The sequence below is a fragment of the Schistosoma mansoni genome, chromosome 7 (genome assembly GCF_000237925.1).
Source record: "Schistosoma mansoni strain Puerto Rico chromosome 7, complete genome".
Taxonomy (NCBI): Eukaryota; Metazoa; Platyhelminthes; class Trematoda; order Strigeidida; family Schistosomatidae; genus Schistosoma; species Schistosoma mansoni.
In genome coordinates, this window is record NC_031501.1 from 3,721,381 (window position 1) to 3,747,443 (window position 26,063).

Here is a 26,063-nt window from a genome sequence, read left to right on the forward strand (position 1 = left end):
TATGTCGTGTTTGTTATATCTGGCACAAACTATTTTGTGATGATATTGGGTTTGTCTTTCCCTGTTGTATCTTTTGGTCTGCCCAAAATGATGTGAAGTGATTGTGTTTTATTTATGAACGAGATTGATTTCAAAAGATTTAAAGATTCTGATAGTGATTTCTGAGATGTCTTACATACGAAACAACAGTGAAACCTTTGCAGTTTAACTAGCTCATGGGACTCAACAACAATTAAAGCATCCAGTTGAGCTTCAAATCTTCATCATTTCAAGTAAGAGTTCTTTCATGTTTCTCGATTTTATGTTTGCAGTTATAAACCTTCATTACTGTTCTTCATTACGTCATTTTCAATATCGATTCTAAAACTAGGGAAAGTTTCATTGTTATATTAATTTTTTTAATTTCAAATCATTTCACTTTTGTTGTAACAATTCTCTCTGTCGTTTTAGAAGGTTCCGTATGCTTTACTGTCAACAAGACGTTGAGTTTATGAGTCAAGTCTTGTTGTAAATCATTTATTCTGAGGATCATTGTGGCTATGCTACAAATTAATTTATGAAGGACTAATCCCATGACTTATATCTCTTGTTCTTGTTTTGTATTTTAACCTGTGGATTACAAACTTGATGAAGAGTCGAAATAACAGGTCAATCTGACTTGGAGATTACTTACAATTTATTGAGACTATCTTCACAAAGTCGAGGCAATTTGATACACTCTCAGTCAAAATGACTGGAATGATGAGCGAAATATTTCAAAGAAAATAACTTAACTGTTCTCTATATATCCATCCTTTAAAAACAACCCTAGAATAAGAGATGGGAATAAGCCTACTCCAACGCCCAATGAGACAAGAAATGCCGTTTCTAATCTGAAATGAAAAAGGCACTAGGATTTCGCAGACCAACTTTGAGAATCCTTACGAATAATATTCCATCTTTAAGTTACTTTGACAGATGTGTTTGGTAAACTATGGAAGCTAGACATAATTGCATATTACTGGTCTTGACCGCTAGATATCTTAGTTTATAATATAGGGTTAGAATTCTCTTATGATTATCACAGAGAATTAGGTTGAACATGAAATTCGGCTAAACGTGGCTGATTTCAGACGCAGACGTGGATATTAACTGTTTATCCAGTATTGGAACAGACATACTTACCGACACCCGACTATAGTAATATTTATTGGTCTTAAGTTAGCATTCAACTCTGTCGGCAGACAAATCTTTTGACACTACTCGTCGTTGAAAGGCTCACTTAAAAAGTTCAGTAACCTTTTGAAGGCTCTTTACTACTTTTCAGTTTAGAGCATGTGGCGAACTATTATTAAAACTGTCAACCTCGGGTGGTGTTCATCAAGGCTGTCCACTTTCCCCATGTTTGTTTCATTTAACTATAAATGTCTTAGTAAAAACGACACTTTCTTCATCTAACTTCAGAGGCTGATCTCCTCCTCCCAGAGAGTAAAGTATCTATACTTTTTATTTGAAAAATAATGATGTTTTTTGCCTAACAACTTAAATGATTTGATCTAGATCAGGTGCTTCAAACCTTAGAGCATCAATCAACCTTTGGTTGGAAGCTAAATGATTTTCTAGCAATCAATGCACATTGATTCGAAATAAGTTGATATTTTTTCTCGTTGTCTTACTTATACTTGTTACTAATCGTGGAGCATAGTCCACTGACCAGCAATCTCCATTCAATTCTGTCTTTGGCTCTCCCATTCGCTCACTATTGTTATTTATTCTTTTGACATCTGCCTCTGTTATAAATGGTAGTCGACTGTTACGACTAAGTCACTAATTGTTATATCTGGTCGTCGCTGATTATGTCGGAATCACTTATTACTTATACTTTTGAAACAAGGAACCACTGCGATTCCTCACGACGCGAATTAAGAACACCAAAACTGATACAAGTGAAGATTTATTAATCCTAAAACATGACGACGACGACCCTAGTCGAAAATACACTCATTTATATATTGATTGTAAACTCATTTAGATTATTAATTAGAATAAAGTCACATATACCAAAAATATCCAGAGATATAAAAAAAATGTAATTTTGCCTTTCTATCCCATCATATCAGCCTCCTATTCCTTGCACAATATATTGTTCTTCAGTCTACTTCTTTTCCTTTTAACTTGAGTATTCCAAATTCAAACTAGATTTATGATCCACTATGATTTCTTCTTTATCAGAAAGTGTTATGATTTGATTAAGGTCGTCGCTGATTCGTTATGACCTTACGAATTTAACAAGGACGTAAGTCGCGTAAATTATCCACCAATAGAATACGACTTCTACGACCTTCACACTGTGACAATGACGTCCGATTAGTATGAGTAATCTAGCGTCCTTATTGGTCCTTATCCTCCTAACCCGTCCACTTGAGTCCAAAACACCAATAGCAGCCTCGGCAATACGAATCCTTTATTTCAAGCATACTTTGTTTATATATCAGACAGACAGGCCACATCATGCCATAAAATAGAAAATAATATTTGTACAAAACCAGGCCAAATGAGGCTGTAAGCGTGGGAGACAATGATCAATAAAACTGAGCATAACATAGGGACAGTAAATCATATGGTAATAATCAATATGTCAAAATGAAGCTTACGATAAGATGAATAAAGATATAGATAATCTGGTTACTGAATAGTTATACAATAAGAATAATAGTCCAATAGTAGGTCCTGCAAGTTACCCGTACTTATGTCTTCGCTACTACATAACAGAAAGCTGGTTTGTTCTCTATCATATTAAGTTATAGCTAATGTTATCTGATCCAAAGATGTGAAGTTCATACTTCTTGATGTTATTTTATATCAAATTTTTAAGTCCATTGCTTCCAGGTTTTCCATGATGGTCTAGCTTCAATTGACTTATGATCTCAACTATATAAAATTACTAAAATCTCCACAACCCCCTCTTCTGATAAATTTTTAAGTGTTATAAACATTAAACACAGTTAATGAATGTGTAAAACAAACTAGTGGAAAATTTTATTTTTGTGTATAGTGGTCCGATATAGATTTTTCCTCTCTTTTAAGTATCTGTTAATGACTAAAAAAATTTTTTTTAAACTACTATTGTTGTCAAGGTTAGTGATGTTAACTGTTCATGATTTTCTAGATTCTATTTGTCTATCTTGCTTTCCAACGCATACACACACACACATAACATTTTGTACATTCCGTTGTTTTCAATAGGTTACGTTTGAATTGGGTTGTTAACATGATTTCGGTAGTAATAATTGTTACCTACCTCTAACTACCTACCTACCTACCGAAGTAGAGAACTTCGTGAATTTTTCCCATTCGAAATGTTTATGAAGCAATCAGTTATAGATATTTTTGTTGAGGTCAGGGTGGGAGTTAGCTTCTTTATTTCATATATCTCTTCAAAGTGTTTGTTGTTATTTTCTATGTATGATGATTGTGAGAATTGTGACGGCTGTTATTTTCATTTATTTTATTCGTACTGATAATAAAGTTCACGATAACGGTTAGTTGAAGGATTGTTTTTTTCTTAAGATGTAAGTTGTCGTGGCCTATGGTGTAACATATTCAGTCAACGTGAATAAATATCCATATGGTGTTTGGTATTGAAGAGTGCTTTAAGCTGGCTTTCAGTTAAAATGAAAGCAAATTCTATGCATAGTGTCAAATTATTCAAATACTGTATCTGTCCTTCTGTATGTTATTATTATTTATTTAAGCGTATACACACTTGTACACAGAGTCACCAAAATATATATGCTCATAAAACAAATCATTGGGTTTGTGTGAGGACTGGGATACTGTTCGGGTGCCAAAACAAAAGTAGGTAGTTTATGTAGGGGAAGAACCCTTCGAACCTTTGATTCAAAGATCTAATCCTCAAAACAGTGTAGTAACGTTAGGAGATGAGGTCTCATGATAGCCGGTGATCAACAATAGTTTCATACACCATTTGTTTCCTCAGGATTGTAGAGTGCATATAAGTGCGATATAAGTTTGGAATCAGGGTTCTCCAACTTCTCTAGGTGGATGCGCCGTACCCACCAACTGGGTATAAGCCCCCTCCAGATAGTCGCTTCTTGTCCCTTCAAGTTCGTAAACAACATCCCTGATGTGAGAAAGTAGTTAGTGAGACTTTTCTGGGGTGGTTATATACTCGTAGCCACTAATATTCGGTGCTCACTTTTAGAATAGATAGATCGTGGCCAGTTGTGAAATCAAGTGTTACTCATTTCTTACTATGTGGGACCTGTTAGCTGAATCTACCTTGCATCCTTAGTACTAAGATGTTCATATTAGCACTCATCCCCAGTATATATCGACGTTATCCGTAATGGATCTACCTGTTGCACAATTGACTAGCTACATGAACTCAATAGCTCAATGAATAGTGCATTAGGCGTTTGACGCGATAGATAATGCGTTCAAGTTCTAATGCAATGATCATCAATAATACAATCCATTTGCGTCCCTCTGATGGGTACCAAGTAGGGTGGAATGCTCATTCTGGATTCCACTGTTAGCTACAATCCATCCATTCTATTCAAAATGGCTATGTCAAGACAATCTGTACAGGGTTGTGTACTTACGCCAACAAAGACTGATTGATTAATATTCGGCCTTCAATATCTACAACGACACCGTTGAACTCCTTCATAATTGATAGAAAAGAAGACTTCAGGTGTATTCTGATCGTTTCTTCAGTTTTGATTATTTGTATGAAGTCGTTATTTTCCCATCTTATGAATCTAACCTTCGTGTGAGTTTTTTCAAAAATTTATAAATTCATCTATTTCACTCATTGGTTCTAGCTATTTTCGTATAGTTGGAAGTGCTAGCCTCTTGATAAATAATGCACAACTTGAAGATACTGGCATTTACTCATGTCAAGTTGTAAATTTCATGATGAATTCCATCTTGGATGAAACAACTATTCAGTTGATTATTGGTAATGCACCTGTGTTAATGAATGCTTCATCGACTGAATTGCAGGCGAAATTACATGTAAGTTAATTGTTGAGTAACTTATGTTGCTTTTTTAGGGGGGAGGACGAATAATTTGTGCATTATAGACTGTGATTAGGTGAGGTGCATAGCTGTGACTGGTGTTGTGTTAAGATGATAAATATGATCAAAAGAAGTCGATGATGGTTCACAATCTATATATTGTGAATTGATTGACGTTTAAAATGTGAATCATTAGATGCTAGGTCAATAATTTGAAGGTAATAGGCTCAACTTATGAACTCTATGGATTCAACTTCTAACAGGATTGTGTGTATTGATTAATCTTTTATGAGTCCCATATTAAAAGAAAAGTGTATTCAGTTCTTTTTTGGTTATTAATATGTGTCTAGGTAAAGTTCTATGAAATTGAGATTTTCAACATGGACAAAAGTAATTTAAAATTGTATAAGCTATGTGTTTTCAAGGACCATATTTTAAATTATAAACTGATCTTAGGTAGACTTGCCCTCAAATGCCCTGGTACGGCCGAGAGTGGGGAGAGTCCACTCTCCCTCTCGAAATGCTCTCATATGGCCAGCGAATATATAGCCTCTGACAGGGAAGTCCTACTCACTGCCTTTTACGTGGCGGGGGTGTTGTTCACGAAAGTGAGAGGACGAAAAGCGAATGTCCGGCGCTTTAACCGGGTTGGTGGATGTGGAGGATCCACCTAGGGAAGTTGGAAAACCCTCATTACAAACCAATGGTGCACATGGGCTCCAGTATCCTGAGGGAACAAATGGCGTATGAACCAACTGTTGGTCACCGGCTACCATGGGACTGCATCTCCTCACGATGCTCCACTGCCTTGTGGATCAGACCACTAGGTCAAAGGCTCAGGGTGTGTCCCTCTAAGAAAACCACCTGCTTCAGTTTGGGCACCTGGGCAGTATCACATCCCTCACACAAATCGAATGAGATTTGTGAGGCGCATATTTATCTGGTGCTTCCTTCCTTAGGTAGACTGCTATTGAAAACTTAGGTTAGCGATTATACATGGATAATGTCTACACCAATCCAATAGACATACGTTAGTGAATAACTGAAGCCTATATATTTTACATTTCATGAACTCCCACTGAGGAACAAGTTTAATTTGAGACAATGCTTACAAAGTCCGATGTTCCTGTGTGAAGCAAATAAATAACGGAGTGTAGAAAAAACCAAAGACAGTTTAACCGACCCATGTGCTAACGGTAAAAGAACTAATCCTAAAACTATAACAGTCATTTTCTAGACCGATCTAATACTTGAAAATTGTAGTTTAGAATGATTGGTACTTGAATTTATGCACATGTGTGCTATACTCTACATAGCGAGCTAGTTTATGACCAACTGAAAAATCAGTGTTCAAAATAACTTCACAATATAAGAGATAATTCTTTGGTATTTTGTAAACAATGACTGCTAAATATACACCTGTGTAAGAGTATTAAGACTAGTATGCGAATAAATTCAACTAACGAAATCTTAATTTTAGTAATGAGAACTTGTATTATGTATATATATATCGACGGGTTGGTTAACTATGAAATGCTCTGATACAGTCAGGGGTGGGAAGAGTCCACTCTCCCTCTCTAAATGCTCTTATATGGCCACACGTATATAACCACCCCAGAAAAGTCTCACTAACTACTTTCTCACATCAGGGATGTTGTTTACGAACTTGAAGGGACAAGAAGCGACTATCTGGAGGGGGCTTATACCCAGTTGGTGGGTACGGCGCATCCACCTAGAGAAGTTGGAGAACCCTGATTCCAAACTTATATCGCACTTATATGCACTCTACAATCCTGAGGAAACAAATGGTGTATGAAACTATTGTTGATCACCGGCTATCATGAGACCTCATCTCCTAACGTTACTACACTGTTTTGAGGATTAGATCTTTGAATCAAAGGTTCGAAGGGTTCTTCCCCTACATAAACTACCTACTTTTGTTTTGGCACCCGAACAGTATCCCAGTCCTCACACAAACCCCAATGATTTGTTTTATGAGCATATATATTTTGGTGACTTTTTGTATAAGTGTTTACGGTAATACGTAAAAATTATTTAATTATATTATTTAAACACATAAATATTGGTACAAAAGGGCACCGAATACATATGCGCCGCACAAATCTCATTCGATTTGTGTGAGGGATGTGATACTGCCCAGGTGCCCAAACTGAAGCAGGTGGTTTTCTTAGGGGGCCACACCCTGAGCCTTTGACCTAGTGGTCTGATCCACAAGGCAGTGGAGCATCGTGAGGAGATGCAGTCCCATGGTAGCCGGTGACCAACAGTTGGTTCATACGCCATTTGTTCCCTCAGGATACTGGAGCCCATGTGCACCATTGGTTTGTAATGAGGGTTTTCCAACTTCCCTAGGTGGATCCTCCACATCCACCAACCCGGTTAAAGTGCCGGACATTCGCTTTTCATCCTTCTAATTCCGTAAACCACACACACCGCCTGATTAAATCATTAAACTGTAAACTTGATTTTTAGTATATCTATTGCATATCTTGAATTTATATATTATAGTTACATATTTTTATAACATTACAGTTCGAACAAATATTATGGTGTAATTTTAAAACATATTATCCAACAATCGTACAATGGCGTAAAAATGGTGAAATAATACAAGATAGTGAATATTTTCGTGTCACAAATAATTTTACTCCATTTTCTAATCAATCTGATCAGTTCCAACACCACCATCGATACCTCCGACAAAAAGAGCAACAAATCATGACACAAATTAAAATACAAAGAATTTTACCGAATGATTCAGGTTATTTTCAATGCTTAGCAGAGAACAGGTAGTTTTTATCATTACCATTTTGATTAAATTCATATATTATTTACTGAAGAGAAGTGTCTACTTTGTTTGCACACTAGCGGTCTTGTTGTGCTTTAATATTTCTACACAGAGTAGTGGTTGAGTGGTTAGAGAAAGTCGGTTTTTGTCCAGTTAACCGCGGGTAACAACAACCTCTTCACTTGGGTATGGACAATTCGCAGAATTTCCATGGCTTAAACCAGTAATAGATCATAGCTAGATCACAGTTGAATACTTAAAAGTACTGGGCAGTCATTTCATACTAGTATTAAACTACCCAATAGTGCGCACCAACCACCTCGATACAGAGAGTCGAACCCAAGACCCGCAATATTTTCTCTAGTTGTTATATACAAACAGTACGATTAATGAGTTTACAAAACTAATCTTCTAAACTACTCGCTCTTACTTTGAATTTAGCTTGGTTATCCAGTAGTCCAACTTCGACCAAAATTCAATTCGAAGAGAAAGAGGGAGGATGAATTGCTTAATGATGCAACTTACCTCACCTGATTTGACTGAAATGGTTGAGACATGTGTTGCTGTTTTAGAGTGTAATGATTTGAAAAGTGAACGAGATGTGTGATTGTTAAGGTGAATATTATTCTTACGAAAATACTATTCAATAGACGTTATGAAGTCGGTGTGTGATGACTGCACATAAATCATTCATTCTCTAAAAATAAGGGTCTATCTGTTAGATTTCTTTTGTGCCTTTCTACGAACTAATTCTTTCTCCATGTATTATATCCTTATATTCAATCTTTTTTATACATTACTATCATTGAAATAACTGCTTCTATGAATTTGGTGTTCATCTTGGTGTACTAATGAGGTATAACAACTTGGACCGATGCATATATATGCCTGGTCCTACTTTGTAGCTGACTGACTGTTAGAGTTCTCAGTCATATCATCTCTCCAGCTAGACAACGTGGGATTCTTCCTGTGGCAACATTGGTAAAAGTTTACAGGAAAATTGAGTTTCTGTCCCATCTGTAGATTACAATCTCATGGATGAATCAAAATTCAAGACACTTCTCTATCATTGCCTGGATTACAGAGGGAAGGGATAAATCCTCCTACTTCATAACAGTCACGTATCTTTAATCAAACTAAGCCTATACTGATGATAATAACGCTTATTTATTTAGTCGTTTATCTTTTTTCTCGAGATATTGCATTCCATTATCATTTCACTAAGATTTAATTTCTGAATCTCTTTTTGTCTTCACAATCACTTTATTTTTATACATGTAATGAAATCGCTCTTGCTATGTTGCGATGCAGTAGTGGTGTGTCTATGACAGATGTACATGGCTAGAGTGTCGGCTAGGCAGTTATGTTATCCAACTTTTCACCACTGAGCCCTATTTTAGACGCCGCTTCACCTACTTCGATTAGGTCAGAGTGTAGTTGTAAACTACATACATAGTTTTGTACATGTTAGGTGAATTAACCAATAGACTAACTGACCTCTGAAATCCTGTATGATTAACTGACTGCTTTCTCATTCATTTATAACTAACTACACGGCAATCGCATGATTTTTACGGGGAGAAAACACTCCTTTCAGAAATTTAAAACAATTAGTTCATTTGATAAGCCTTAATAGTGTGATAATAAGACGAAGATTGCCAGAACTATGTGATATATTAGCGTAATATATTCCGAACAGTCTGATCACACATATACTTGTTAAGAACATTTATATGTGAAAAATTAAAAGGTCAACTAGACAAACGGGAGGTGAGAAGAAATGAAAACAAGCAAATGATTTTTTTCCAATAATGTGAAACGCCAGGTTGAATAATAATACAATATTACCAGGGTAGGGTAGGTCAAAGGTGAGAAATAAGCTGTTTTTGGGTTGAGAGTGATTGCACGATTATTGTCATTTGCTGAATCTCAGATCGGAATATCTCAAGGGAAATAGCCGGCGACTAGAAAAGCTTATGTTTAAAACGTCTTGTGCATTCAGGCGCTTTCCATAAGATTGGTAAGCGAAGTGCACAATATTGAATACTGCTGTCCCCGAAATCAGAAGAGGTCGCTTTGTTTTAAATTTAGCGTCCCTTAACCTGTGCATCCAAGAATTATTGTCGTGCCTCTAAGAATTGCACTCATGATTGTGATGCACAAGAGTCCAGTAACCTCCAATAAACTTGTAATAGATGAAGGCCAAATATTGGTTGTTCATTTCAGTCCTTCGTGAACAATTTAATACTATCCAACTTACCTCCTTCATCTAATCGGCTGTGAGGATCGGCTAAGTGTTCTACGACCATTTTTCCAATATACTAATTTAACATACGGTTTCTGATTCCTATGGAAATGAGAATCGCAAACTGACTAATGGCAGTACAGTACGTCGGTCTTTCATAATTTCTGTTGGAGCTCTTTGATGCTTCAAGTGATTGAAATGCTACCAGATACAACGTACGTTATTTACACCCGTAATTTGGATAAAAAGGTGATCAATCGAGAAATAATCACGTTTTATATCAATTTTCAGAAATAACTAACCAGTTATTACCGTTTTAAAAACCAATCCTTTAATTGAACGAGACGGGATGAAAACGTCTTTATTTAAAAAAAACAAACTAAAATAAGGCTGTTATAAGTGACAGTCTTGTTCGTGAACTCATAATGGCGGTTTGAATTTTCATATTCGTATGGCCTTAATAAATGGTTGTATATACACTGTTCAACCTTTTTATCACAAAATCAGTCAAATGACCTATTTCAACTGTGGACGAATTATGTTCATAATCTACTCTTATTGGGTCATTTGATTTCGTAACCATTTAGGTACAATTGAGACACCCTAATTTTCAAATCAGGATTGCTCCTCGCTATGTTTTTGCGGCCGCTAACATATATACAAATTGTTAAGCAGAATGGGATGTGGTTCAATTACGTCAGTCACTTGGCTAGGTTATGTTCAAGTGATCGACATAATCAAACTATCCAGTTTTAGAAAGTCAACTCTGTTAGTCTAGCACATTGGATATCACATCATTCCTCAGTCCAATAATGGCGTAGCTTCATAACAATCTTATTTAATAGGATTGATCGTATTTATACAAACGATACTATTAATGACGAAGTGAGGTTGTTGAACAAAATGTATTACGCTAATATATCATATAGTTCTGGCAGTCTTCATCTTTTTATCCAAGTATTCCTTTCGCCCTATTGAATAATGACACACTCGATGTTTATGAATAAATATTGGTTGATATATGCATTAATCTATCTCTCCCCCTCTCTCTGCCTACACTATATATGCTATTTGTCTTTTTTGCGTTACAGATTTGGTTCTGTTCAACATACAATTATGCTTCATGTTGTGCAATCTAATTCAAATGATTACATAAATGGTGTGTTAAAAGTCTTTTTTCTTTGAGTCCTATTGTTCATTTTTATGGAAGTTAATCCCAAGTTTTCAACGGTGGTCTAACATTGATCGGTTCATGATCTCAGTGATAGATTATACTTTCATGAGATTATTATTACCCTTAATTGAGTTGTTTGAAGTGTAAGTAACTAGTATACGATTGAATGCACAACACAAAGGTGGCAAATTATTTGATTAGTTTATGAAATCATTGTTGACTGAAATATCTGGGATATGTCAAATATGACTTGAGATAGCATGCACTGGATAAAGATGTTAGGTGAATGGAGTTAGTCTTTATAGAAACTCTGGACCTAGGCTTTGTATTATTGCTCACTTGCCATCAAGACATACCTTTAGTCATGAGGGAACTAATACTCTCGGTGGGACTGGAACGCTCACCATTCAGTTTCACAGTCTTAGACATTACTTCTGAGGTATTTGAGTGATGACTGATCTCTTGTATAGTAGAAATGTATTTATAGTTGACTGATCACTGAGTAGTAACCAATATTTTGTCTATTATGAGAATTACTATTATTACTATTAACATTACCAACTAATAAACCTTTCACTAAACTTTTGTTGATCTTTTTTCTTAAAATTCATGCGCTGAGATTTGACAAATACATTCTTCCTTATGAATGTCTCACATCAACTCGGCGCCCAAATACTATGAAACTATTTGATCAAATTTAGACGGAGGTTCTTATAAAATATTTGTTTTTCAGATGGAGTTGACTATAATAATAATATGTATATGTTTATACCTACAAATGTCCGAGTGTGGAACATCAGTGATACACATGCTTACGTTATGTGGGATGAACCACAATGGTATCTGTCAAAACCGTTCATGTATTTTATACAAATTGAATCAGATGATACTCCAGGGTAATGAATAAACTCTATTACTGTTGATTATGTATATATATTTTTTCTTTGTAAAAGTATAATATTAGTACATTGGGACGAATAGTGCGGAGAAGTGTAAATTCCGAGTTTATCATATGAAGTTTTTATATTCTCCTATATCTAAGCTTTCATTCAACCTCTAAATTGTTGTCATATTTCTTATTATTGCGGACGTATCAGTAAATGAATTATTCCCCTATTACTCTGTTAGAGGCAAGACTATAATTTATAGATAAACAAATCAGATTTAACATAGGAGGTCTTGTATTTTGGCGCGAAATTCATTCATCTATATGGCTAAACTGCATTTTGGCATTATAGATGGTGTTTGTTCGTGATGAAAAACACATAAACATTGGTACAGGGGGACACCAGATATATATGCGATATATATATATATATATATATATATATATATATATATATATATATATATATATATGAAAAACCTAACTGTAATTCCTAATCCCAACGTCCAACTCTATGCCCTGATCTTAATTCTTCACAATAATTTATAACCCTCACTTGACCCTAATAAGTAGATGGACATTCTCAAGGTCACCTTAGCATCACTCTAAGGTCATTCATTAATTATTCTCACTGATATAGACATCATATTTAAATATCGGCTTCTTTCCTGCTTCGTGATGCCTTCTATATTGGAGAGTCATCTCGCGAAATCTTGACTCGTGCCAAAGAACATATTAGGTACACAAAGAAACCTCCTAATAATCATGTAGAACTGGAAAGACTTCAAATTAAATCGGCAATATCAGTTCACGCCATTTTCAACAATGATCAAATCGATTTCAAAAATATGAAAATTTATTACAAAAAGGCTTTTTCAATTATAAAGAAAGAGTAGTTGAAGTTTTCCATATAATGCTTAATCCTACTGCTCTCAATAGAAAGGAAGGCTTTACCATGCATCCTACTTGAACTATCTATCCTAGTGTGATATTATTTACAATTCACACTATTACTTTACAAATTAAACTCTATCCTTTGTCATTATTAAGGTCACACATTTTTTCATCCCTAACAGTGCACACATCCACACATATCGCTTATGAATCACCTTGACCGAAATGACATGGCATTGATTTATTCAGATCTGTTTTTTGATTGATCGCACCTAATATTCGTGTGTTGTTCCGTTGTACTATTTAAACTTGGATTAATGCTAATTTGGTTATTTATTCTCTGAAGAAGTGGCTTACACTAAGTCACGAAACGTCAGAAAATCTAATTTTTCTACTCATTGGGATATTACAAATATCTTACTATTTATTTATAACAATCTACCCAATGCTCAATTTATTCAAAGTTATCAAATCAATACTTGGTAATGATACCTACAAGCTGTACAATCGTATATATATGTGAAACACTAATAACCAAGATGACGTAATAGAATGATTACAATACTCGATTATATAACACAAATAATAACAATAGATTAAGTGAATATAATTAGATGATTAAAATGCTTCTCATAGTTGAAAGCATGAGTCAATTGAAGCTAGACCACCAAGGAAAACCTGGAAGCACTGGACGGCCGTTTCGTCCTATTGTGAGAGTCCTCAGCAGTGCTCATCCAATTGACTCATGCTTTCAACTATGAAAATACTAAATCTCCACAAAACCCCTTCTGATTAAAATGCTTTTAGTTACAATAATTAAAGGTCACAGAAGTGTAAAAATAAATAAGGTGATATGATGAGCATTTATGAATAAAATAATGAGAAAATAAGATATAAGTAAAGGGGAACGCAGTAATAATAATAATAATAATAAAATAATATTAATTAAGGTCAAGGTAACGATAACGACAGGACGTACTTCTTTTTTATGCATAGTTCTGGTTCGGGCTCGTGGATGATAAGAGCTTCGGCTAGTTTTAGGTGTTGGATACGAAGAAATCTAGGTAGATTTGAATGAATTATATAAACAACTTTAAAATCAAACTGTCGATCCGTAAAATGATTACAGTTGATTAGGTTGTAGTGCCGCGATTCGTTAATCGTTTACTTCGATAACCGTTATGATTCTAATCTTAACGGTGCGTAAAATCAGAAGACAAAGGATAGCAGCAACTACAGTTTATTGTCAAATAACTCAGGTCAGAAAGTTAACAACACCTGAGCGAATATCAACGAGCGAGCGAGCGGGCGGCAAGCGAGAGAGCGAGTGAACAGGCGAACAAGCGAAGGAAACGAACGAGGAACAAGCGAGCGAATAGCAAGCAATTACATGGGCAATTTATAGTCAAATTTAATAAGGGCACAGCAAAGCAAAACAAAGGCTGATAATAATATTTGCGTGCGTACATATATGGGGAGGGGTATGAGTCATCGAATGATATTTAAGCAGTCAAGATTTCGGCTAGAGTGTCATGTGCTCTAGTGGTATAGCAGTGCAAAGAATATGCAAATTGTTACTATCCAAATGACGATGTCTGTTAAGTAAGTTAATAAAAAGGGCTTAACCAAAATTGGCTATAATCGAAATCGATTGTAGGATGGTTGCTATAAGGTGTTCAAGTATGGAACTCCTAACTGCTTTCCTTCTTTAGACAAGAATTCCCTGCTTTGTACATTTTTTTGGTCAAACTAAAACTATGTATATTAAATAATGTCATGAACACCTTGAGGTTTTGATGCATGAACAATGTACATATTTCTGACTTAGTTCTACAACGTTTTCTAAAACTACTGTGCAGGTATGTGAATATATTTTCATCTACACTACAAATCATCTATAAATGATGTAGGAAATTTGTAGCTCAGATGGATGCTCTGGGTAATATTGATTTTTTGGAGCTAAATGGCTAAATTTCTAGACGATGTCTTCAGCTCCTACTCTATATATATTTCCTATAAGATTAATAAATGGCTTGTGAAGGCTATGATAAAAAAATATCCATTTGATTTATTGACTTGATTTTATTACTAAATACTGTTTACATTCTTCTATTTTTCTTTACAGTCATCTCACTGTGAATACAACAAAATCAGTTATTCTACTCGCTGATCTTCAACCGGAAACTAAGTATACGCTAAAAATATTTCCAGCTTTAACAAAAGATTCCAGTCAACAACAATTTAATACTAATAATTTTGCATCGGTTCGCTTTATTACAAAGCCATTGAGTATGCTACCCTATCTATTTAATCTATGTGATAAATGTATCTTTACGTGTTTATAATTGGTTGTTTACTGAGTAGTGATGAATGTCATATATATATCGCATCCTTCTTAGTGCTGATCGAATTATATCGATCAAATTTCAATGTCGCCTCTAGTCTAGCTGATTTAACATGGTGTGCACTGTGTTGAGATGTAATGTGGTGGTTGGAGGTAGTCTCCAGGATACCTTGGACATAAGTTTTGTGCTTCTTGATACTCGTTAGCAAGGTGTACCTCTAACTTGGAGGAGACTGATGTTTCCTGTCGGATTTGATCCCGTGTCACCTAGCTGACTGTGAAACCACATTGCAAATCCATCGATCAAATTTGATCAGTACTAATAAGCACTTGACATACATGAAATCGATCACCACTCAGTAACCAATCCGTTGTAAATATAACTCAGTCCTACAGGAGGTCAATCGCGACCTGGGTAGCGTAGTGGTAGCGTCCCTGACTGTGAAGCCGGGTGCTACAGTACTGAATCCGCTAGGCACATCAGTTCCCTCAAGATTACAAGCACACCTTGCTGACGAGTACCAAATGGCACGAAACTGAGGTCGAACACGGTTTCCGGTTGACCGCCACCTTACACGTGTGCGTGTATTTGTTTGCTTGTTTGTGTGTTTGTAATGTATATTCTGTTGTTGTTATAAACAATAATAAATTTCAGAAAAACAACGTATGCAATCAATATACAACAATATTGAGGTTAACTTTATCGGAAACTCTGTTCTCAACATATTCAGTGTGGCGCAACTCGATATACCAATGAAAAACACAAACATATCGAGCTGTGGCTTAAAATGCATTATCCAGTGCAAACCTTTTCAGCTCATTTATAACAGTCAACTCACTGGTGGTTTACTGATCTATGTTCTTGCGGAAATGACTAGAAGATCAAACTGCTAAAACTGAATAAATAGGTGCGCATATCATTCGTATATTCACATTTGTCATTTTGACGTATATGTGGGCATTTTGTATGAGACTATTACTAGGTTCATAGTCAGTTTTCTCTGATAGAGTATTTGATGTATAATTCCTCATTTACTGTTTGATTTTGGAACAACATATGAACGCAGGCACATGTTATGCTTACACTCCATCGACTTATCACTTTCCTCGCTACATATTTTGTAGTTACTTTAGGGTGCATTTGGCAGATTTCGTCTCACACTTTTTACTGGGATCTATTTTTATGAATTCTCTGCTTGTAACACCCATCAGTAAGTTATTCGGTACTATTCTGAATGAACTGATTTTATTAATGGATTTTCAACTACTTTCTCTACTGGTTATCACTTTTTGGATGCTGATTGGAAATAATTGGGGCGAACATCTGGAGACGCTGTTGTCTGAAATTAAATTTATCTGAGTTTTAATTAGTCATGCGTTTGCGAGACAGTCGGCAACTGGTCTCTGAGACCGTTTATCAATCCTCTTCATTGCCCTAGACGTTATATTGCTAATTTTTGAAGGTATATTCTAACAATTTGTCCATTTGACTTTCAAACACTCGTTTGCAGATTCCAATTTGACCTCATTGTGTTTTCTCTGGCAGTCAGGTACTACATTTAACTTCCACATAAAGAATAGCTCAGAGTTGTGCCTGTGAAATTTAACATCGACGTCAAGTTGTTATGACGCAATCTAATTAACGTTGCTAATACAGTTGTTGTTATTGGTATCTTTTATTCAATCAAAGCCTTGTGTGTATTATTGTATTTCTGTTCTATTTTTTATTTTTGAAGTTCATCGTCCTCTTGCTGTAAAAGATATATCTGCTGTGTCGTGGAACTATGGTACACTGACTATCTCATGGAAGACTCCATTGTATAATGGTGCTGAGAATGATAAAATTGTTTCTTACCAGTACGTTCTTATTTATAATATACATATAAAAGTTAGGGACTCTGCGAGACCAAAGGTCCTAGGTTTAGTCCGCATTAAAGTAGTGGATGAGCACTACCTCTAAGGCAAAACAACTGTCTTGTATTTCCTTTTTTTCGATGGTTGTCTGGCAAAGACCATTCAGTGGAGTAACCTATCCAACTGTCTCTATATACTTTCATATACCAGTAACAATCAGGCCTTTTAATAGTGACTTACTTCGTCACGTATTTCCAGGAGTTTTTGTGAAAAGCCCCGACCAGTGCAGTAAAAGCATGTCATGTATGAGACAGTTATCCATCATAGGCAATTAGAGACGGCTGTGCAATATCGTGAATCAGTTGAAGTTAGATATAAACACCACGAACTACCTGTCCAATGCTTCCTGGTTTTCAGTGATTGTCTGACAAAGATCAGTCTGTAAACTTTGAAAATCTATATTTCTGTTATGATGCTATGGAAATCTTTATATAAGAGTAGTATTACAGATATCAAATAAAGTATTGAATTGTTACAACGTATACTAACTTGGAATGGAAGTGTATAGTTGTGATTTAATATTTTTAACGTTCTTTTTGCAATCAATTAACACTGAAACATAGCGGTTGCATCGTGGCCTAGTCGATAAGACTCAATCATCACTATGAAAGGCTAAATAAATGTCAACAGTGGCCACCACTTAATGATCAATCAATGTATTTAATGTCTACCTTTGTCAGAAGCGGTTGCTCAGTTGTTAAGTTGCTCACTTTTCAACCACTAAGTCATAGGTTTCAATCCCTCTATTTATTTCAGCTTGAGCGATCCGGTTGTATCACAAACCTCTCACACTAAAGTGTAGCTCAAAGCCTATTCATGCAAGTCCATCTACTCAGATTGAATCCAATATGTTCACCATAAGGCTTTGTAACACTGTTTATCTTATAAAACAAAGAATGGAGAACTGTGTTGCTTTCATATCCATCACATTGTAGTTGTGATAGTCGATTAGTTGAAAAGTTTATCCTACCGCCCTCTGTCTCTTTCTATACTATACATACAACTTATTTTAGAGAAATCATCATTACATTCTCTTATAATTCGCAGAATCATACTTCGTTCACTGACTACTACGTTTAACCCAAACGATGATAATACTGATGACGATCCCATATCACATAAATTACCAACTGCAATCAATGTACATACATCGAATTTAACAATTACCGATAACGGTGATCGATTAAGTTATACTGTGTTAAATTTAACACCAGATGCTTTCTATCAAATTACTATTTATCCTATCACTGAAACCAATATAACAGGTCATGTTGCCTATTTGACATCTTCACCACGAGTTACCTCAAGGCCACCATCAAAACCACCAATGAATGTAAGTAGGAATTTTTTCCTATTTGTGTTATATCAATAACTGTTATTGTTATTATATTATTATTATTATTTCACTCATGATTATGTCCGAGAATGTTAGCAAGGAGATTGTGCGTAAAGTTAATATTTTACCGTGGCAATTCGCTTAGGATGTATATATAACATTAGAAACTGATTTAAATTCAGTCGTGAATGTTGAGGTCTGCTGATAGCTGAATAGTTCTGTGACTACCTGGATCTCATTAGCTCAGTATATAATGCATTGGAAATGAGGACTGCTGAATTCGAGTCCCAATACAATGAACATTAAAACTGGGGTAGATGTAGGTACTCTCAAATAACAAGTCCTAAATAGGATGAAATATACAATTTGGATTACAGTGCTAGACATGTACCAAGTGTACAAAGGAAGATGTAAAGATATTTCATATAAGAAAGTGTTAAACAATTATTTCTTTCTAAACGGTAACCCCTCAGCATTACGCATCTATACGACAATTAGACCTTATAATCTGCCTATTTTCTTTGGGCCACTGAGTTGGCTTTCAATGTTTCACGTTCCTCTAACCTCAGTCAATTTGTTATCTGTTGCTCACTTGTAGTAGCTAACTTCAAGAACAATCCACTGGTGTATCCGATAGAGAGTTGTACAGGTATCACTGTTGGCGATTTAGGATAGTGGTCTCATCCTAATATGAATGTTTTACTACGTTCAAAAAGCCGACATGTACACTGGAGCTGGATTGAAGTAATTTGCTCAATTATACAGTGAAATATGAATGACCTAGTTAAAGATCTCTTCAAAGTTTTGTAAAAAAACAAACGAAGAATATGGTTGAGCAAATGTTTATTTTCAATAAAATTATCTTCAATTGTTATGAACAAACCATACCTACATCTGCTTTGGTTTGGTTAGGTGGACATCCTCATATTAGCCTACATATAAAAGGTCGAGTACACCATACCTGTTCTTCGTAAGTGAGCTACGCCATGTGATTATTCAACCCATGATTATTTTGTCAGTATATGACATATATGTCGATGGACTGGATTTATATCGGTCTTTGTTGGTATATGCGCCGTGCTATGTTGGTTGTCTCAACATAGCCATTTTAAATAAGTTACGTACCACTGCGCGTTGACATTTGAGATGACAAATACTGACTTCCAATCCCAATGTAATAAAAATCAACACTGAGATGCGGATGCTTCCAGTTTATGAGTACCAAAGAGAATTAAGCTCGTGTCATTGGACTCATCGCTGGAGATGATTTATTTAGTCCACAGGAAAAAAAAACACATTAAACTTTCTATTATGCATTAATCGGTCTTATAAATTTTGGCTTCAAATACTTACAAAACGTGTGACAATTATCACTGTTATTAAACCTAAAAAGTAAATCAGCGGAGATGATACTATTAGGTGTTTGAAGTCTTTATCTGTTAAGTTCACTAATGGTCTCACCTATTTTACAGCTATAGAAATATTACGATAAACCTTCCTGATTTATATTTTAGTTTAATGCAATAATTCTAAATGGTAATCGTTTGGACTGATGCTTTTTTGTATAGACTTTGATGTTGTTGAGTTTTCTAGGCAAGATGATTTAATCGTTTTGCTTTCATTATCGTGCTGAGCAATATCATCTGCTCTCACTTAATGTAGAACTCAACAACACTAATCGCATGCATCTTGACTGCAAATCTTTTGGATCATTTGTTTAAATTACCTATAACTTAATTGCGATGTTAAATGCGTAATCTCTGGGCCACCGAGCGGAAGTCCAATGGTATAAAAGTTTGACTTAAGTCATTGTATGATATTGCGCAATCATCTTCACTGTGTTCCTCAGGTACAATTTCCCCATATCCAACATAGTTTAATCCTAGTGAACTATAGCTTTTCACTAGAACTTTGGAAATTTCCTCCCGATGTTAGTCACTGATGAGTATATAATGTTTTATTGAAGAATTGAATTTTTCTCTTTTTTTTCTTGTTTTACTCTTACTCCTACCCCGTTAATCCAATGTTTTCCCACACAATCAATCAAGCTTCATGTACACTCTATTGGTGCACATGTAGCCACTGTATCATGGGAACCACCTCCAGTAAAGTATAGAAATGGTCAATTGATTGTCTATCGTATTAATATTTCATGTGAAGATTGGTTACGTCCACGTCATATTATGGTACAGAATAAATTAAGTCAGTTAATACAAGGTATGCTATTTTTCTATTTTGTATTTGTTCTCAAGTTTACAAAATAATAATAATAATAGTGACTAAATACATACATGCGTATTTATGACATTGGTCATTACTCAGTGATCAGTCAATTATAACTACATCTCAATCCTACAGAAGGGGTTAGTTTCTGCCTGAAGTGAATCTGTCACTGGCAATGTCTCAAACTGTGAGGCTGGATGATATGAGTTCGACCCTCTGAAGATATAGCGTTACTCCCATTAGTATTGGGAGTACGTTACGATGGCTAAATGAAATCTCAGTTAGTAATGCAAGGCGGCCTGCTGGAATATCTGGGCCACCTGTTCCTGCCATATGAATATTTCAACAAGTTATCTGTTTTCTTGTTTGTTTTAACACATCATTATGTCTATTAGTCTCATAACCTATTCAAGTGCGTTTGTGAAAAGTTTACTACATTTCGCTGTACGAATTACAAAAGAGCCTAATGAAAGATATCGTGGTTGCTGGCAATATGCATCAAAAAGAATATTCATTATTCAGATGTCGATTCCTGAACTGCTAACATTTAATTGGCGGTCACTCAATATTTATCGCAAGGATCAATCAAGAAATAGGAAACAGAAACTTGTTGAAATACTTTGTGCTGAGAATTCTATATTGTACCAAAAATATAATATTGAATAAAGCCACTAATAATAATATCTTTTTCTTGTGTGGGATTTGAACTTGAATATTTTTCAATGAACTTGCAGAGTAATGGTAAACTTTTTTAAAAGTTCACCTAATCTATTCCTTGTTTTATCGTTTTTATCCTCTTTACAGGTTTAACTTCTGGTATGGAATATGAGTTAACAATTTCAGCGGCCACACGGGCAGGTAACGGTCCTGATTCAGAAGTTTTAACATTTACCACAATGACTCAAAAGAATGAAGCAGATTTTGATGCAGAGAATAACAAGAGTAATGATGGTTACATGTTATCGAGTGTATGTTTTCGTTTTCTCTTTTAATCATTATCAGTTGAATCGATAGTTTTTCTATCCTTTTCTCTGGAAGGGATTGAACATGAATCGAAACTACCCGTATGAATGATATCATACTTAGAAATCTTATTCAATTGCTAAGTATGAAGCTCTGTTAGAAAGCTTTGATGGTATTGTCACTTCATGCTTACCCATGGTGTGGAAGGATATTTCTCCTTGAGTGGTTTGAAAAGGAAACTGAGTTACGACTGACCTTGATAACCTGGGATCGTGATCATAACGCCGATGAGACAACTGCTTGGATATGGTTACACATAGTTGTTTTGTGATTAGTTTTAGACGTGTTAGCTTCGTACTGACGAGGCTCTACTGCTGGAGACAGGAGTCCATGCAAAACAGTGATTTGTGTTATTTTTATGCCTTGTCTTTCCTAACCCTCCACGTTGTGGGGATACAGCATAATTACCGACCAGTTGCCTGAGAGAAACATCTTACTGCTGCTACATCTCTGTATAGTCGATAGTATGACGTGAACCTTTAAATTTTCTGTTAGTTTCATCACTCTTTAATAAACCTTTCTGGTATAGTAAGACCTGTGAAATCGAAGAATCCTTCACTCAGTATAATCCACTTATGTCATCACGATATTGATGTCTGACCTCCACGCCAAGGTAGCAGCTACGGTCAGATATGAACTTAAACATTAAGGTATGAAGTCTTCCTCGTAGCTACTTCTCTTGCGTAACCGTAGTTTCTCCAACTTCACAAAAAGGGAGACGACGGTTCTTGAATAACGAACTTTTCTGTTCTCAAAAGTCAGTAACATGATACAACAACCTTACTTTGTGTGACAACAGCAACGACCTTTGGACTATATGACAAAACTTCAAACTGCTCAGACAGAGAATAACATAAGTCAGCGTGGCAATATGAATTAGAAGTTGTAAAAGATTTACTTATTTCTCAGAACTTCTATTTATTAATAAAAAAAAAACGAGATAATTTGAAGGCGTTCCTATTATAAGTCTCAAATCATTCGTATCGTTGCACCACTTTGTTCAAATTTAGCCTGATGAAAATAGATCTAATCATATGAAGTTTGGTTAAAACCATAAAATTGATACTTATTTCACTGTCAATATATATATTGTTTGTGTATATGTATGTGGAATCTTGGATCAACATGTATATACTTGGTTCTATGTTGTTTTTGACCGACTGATTGAATTGTACATTAGGTAATATAGATTTAATGCTTTTTTCTTCGCTAATGAGTTTTGATGTGATGCCAAAAACACCGAATAGGTTCTAGAATTGCATTTGAGTTCGTATGATTGAGCTGTTATTATGGGAAGTAGTTGTATTATTTGATTCCAGTACGGATTAACCCACCTAGAATGCCTGTATAGGAACAATAAGTTTACTCAATGAAAATGAAATAACAACCGAATTGAATGCTTGGTGCCTATTGATCCATGGTGCAGTTGCCTAGTCAACCTTGCATGAAAACCATAATTAAGTTCATAAGTTCATTTTTATTGAATCTTGCCATTGATGCTTAGAATTGAAATTGATCAGTCTCTTTTTGGCATATATGCATCCTGTGTGGATTGCCTCGATATTGCTATTAAGTCAATGGGAAGATTTAAATAGTCAATAAAAAATGAATTAAGCTTCACCCCATTGCATAAGCTAGTGGCTATCTGGACTCAGTAGGTAAGTAGATCAAACTATGATGTCTGAAGCGAACAGTACTGTGTTATGGTTACGGAGTGACAACGAGTCCTAAATAGAACGAAACGTGCATCCTGGATCGCTACTAGCCATCGTCCATCTCTGATCAAGAAGTAGGTGAGATTCATAACTTAATCACATGTGATAATATTGACTAATTTCCAGACCACATATCAACATAGATAAAGAGTTACAATGTGGGCATAACGATGTCATTAGTGAAAGAGAATTAATTAACTGGTCCATTATGAATTATCAATGGCTTAAGCAGGGTAAAACTCACAACAATGGTTTGTGCATTCAACGAAAGCTTACAAACAGGATAATACATGAGCACGATAATCCAAGCGTCTAATGACTAAAGAAGAAAAATATATACAATAATCCTTCGTAATATAGTACCCAAAAAATTCCTAATTTTCTTAGCTTTCGCCTCCCATCCACTCATTAAATATCAGTTTTCAAGATGATAGTAGAGTTTATTTTCATTTGCTTGTTTTCTGTCATTACTATTACTGTTTAATTTTTTTTCTTAATTAGGATGCTTTATCAGAGGATTTTGGGGCACCAATTATTGAGCATCGTCAACCATCTTCGTTGTCAGATAATAAATTATTTAGTCCTGTTTTAGGACCGGTAAGTTTTGAATATAGGAAACAAGTATTATTTTTTCCCCTTTAAGTTTTTTCTGTTGTTGATTTCAAATGCGATTGTGATGATTGGTTTTGGTAGTCAAAGAGAGAGTCGACATTCGATTTTCTTGACCGATTTTATTGAAAATATGTATGTTTTTATTGTCATTTATTTTGGAAGAAATATGCCATTGACTTTGTCATATCTTCAGAGGAACAATTAAGGTATTAGGATTCCCGGTTTTGTTGTGATGAATTTTTTTTACGAATGACTGAGGACTCTTTGATACAATTCAATGAATAAGAACTTGATCAAACTGCTACACCACAAACACTTCAATGTTAATATAGAGTATGAGATTTACAGGAGAAATTTACATTCCGCACAGAAGTCAAAATTGAAATAGAACAAGCCTTTTTATAATGCGACACTAAGCGACCTTGGGGCACACGACAAAGTTCACAACCGCAACACTTAATCAAATAACAATAAAGATCTTGGTGGAAATGTGAATTAGAAAAGTGCTATCGAAGTAATCCTGTAAAGAAAGGAACTGACATGTAATAATAACAATAAGATAACTTGATCTATTCTTGACATGCTTTTGTTGTGTTATGCGACCGTAAAATTCTGATGCTGGCAAACGAGCTTCCTTTTCGCTAACCCAACTGATTATTTTAGTGATAAGGAAAATTTTTGTTGGCTAAACCGAGCCGAAAGATATTTGTACACCTATATATATATATATATATATATATATATATATATATATATATATATACTTACCCCTAGAAATTAAAATACAATCTCTTCACTAATGGTGAGTGTATCACTTCTTAAAAATGAGACCAAATGTTGACTAATGTTTGGTCGCCCCATTTCTTTACTTTTCCTTCTTGAAGGAAAATAGGTTCAGCGTTTTAGGTTCGGGTGTCGGAATCGAGTTGAGGGCACATCAGTTTATATCATAGTTTTAAAAATATTTAATCTCTGCAAAATACTTCTTATCTCCTGGGTATTTTGTTATTTTAAACTTTATAAACCAGACCTTGCCCCCAGTTTGTATTGTCCTTATTTTTTGACTCAATTAAAAGTGACATTCTCTTGTTGATCGCTGGCTTTTGTAGTACTCCAAATGTTTTTTCCCATTTGTGCTTGTTCTTTTGCGCGTATATTATTTTTTAAATCTTACTTCCTTGGTCTCTGTACGCAATAAATTTTCTTTGTAAATTTGTCATTTGGAGTAAGCGGAACTAAGAGAGGAAAGGAAATTGATTGGCGTACCACGAGGGGATTTGTTGATTAGGATTCGATCTATAATTTTTGTACAAGAGCTTATAATAATACTACTCGACTTCCCAGATTAAAGTCGGTGTAACGGGACCTAAACTTACGATCTTGTGTTTAAAATCCGAATGTTCTAACCACTAAGCTACCACTTTGAAGTTTTCTTTAAGTATTCAAAAACTACTACTACGATACAATTATGAAACTTCCATGTACAACTAACTGATCTGACGTTCAACAGTTTAGGTTTCTCACCCTTCAGTATTTACGTGCTGTATTTAAAAAAAAAAGAGATACAAATACCATCCAATCCTATCTTTCGTGTATCCTTGACATGATTTAACTTTATTGTGGTCAGAACGTCTCTCATAAGAACTTTCAGTATTAATCTTACTAGTGAGCTCTATTGAATAAAACAGATATCAATAAAACTAGTTGTTTGTTAGGCCTGCACACGCATCACGAATCGATTAATATTGAAAATGACTGTGGATTATGTAATACGGTTAGTTTTTTTCTGTTTTTTGTTGACATAAAGTTAAATTGCTAATCACTACTTTCACATCCAACGATGACTGTTTAAAATGTACTCGGTGT

General features: G+C 35.1%; 1 protein-coding gene across 1 annotated transcript in view; it reads left to right on the top strand.

Moving 5' to 3' along the window:
* Positions 1-4,733: 4,733 nt before the first annotated feature.
* The window catches only part of Smp_165740 (putative cell adhesion molecule), a gene marked incomplete at its 5' end in the record, with an annotated part of 47,552 nt that continues 26,222 nt past the window's right edge, over positions 4,734-26,063 (top strand). The window contains 9 exons of the mRNA XM_018798637.1: positions 4,734-4,774; positions 4,827-5,019; positions 7,576-7,832; positions 11,168-11,235; positions 17,111-17,231; positions 18,336-18,621; positions 20,673-20,841; positions 21,652-21,815; positions 24,087-24,182. Of these exons, the coding sequence (XP_018653559.1) occupies positions 4,734-4,774; positions 4,827-5,019; positions 7,576-7,832; positions 11,168-11,235; positions 17,111-17,231; positions 18,336-18,621; positions 20,673-20,841; positions 21,652-21,815; positions 24,087-24,182 (1,395 nt within the window). The remainder of the gene's footprint in view (positions 4,775-4,826; positions 5,020-7,575; positions 7,833-11,167; positions 11,236-17,110; positions 17,232-18,335; positions 18,622-20,672; positions 20,842-21,651; positions 21,816-24,086; positions 24,183-26,063) is intronic.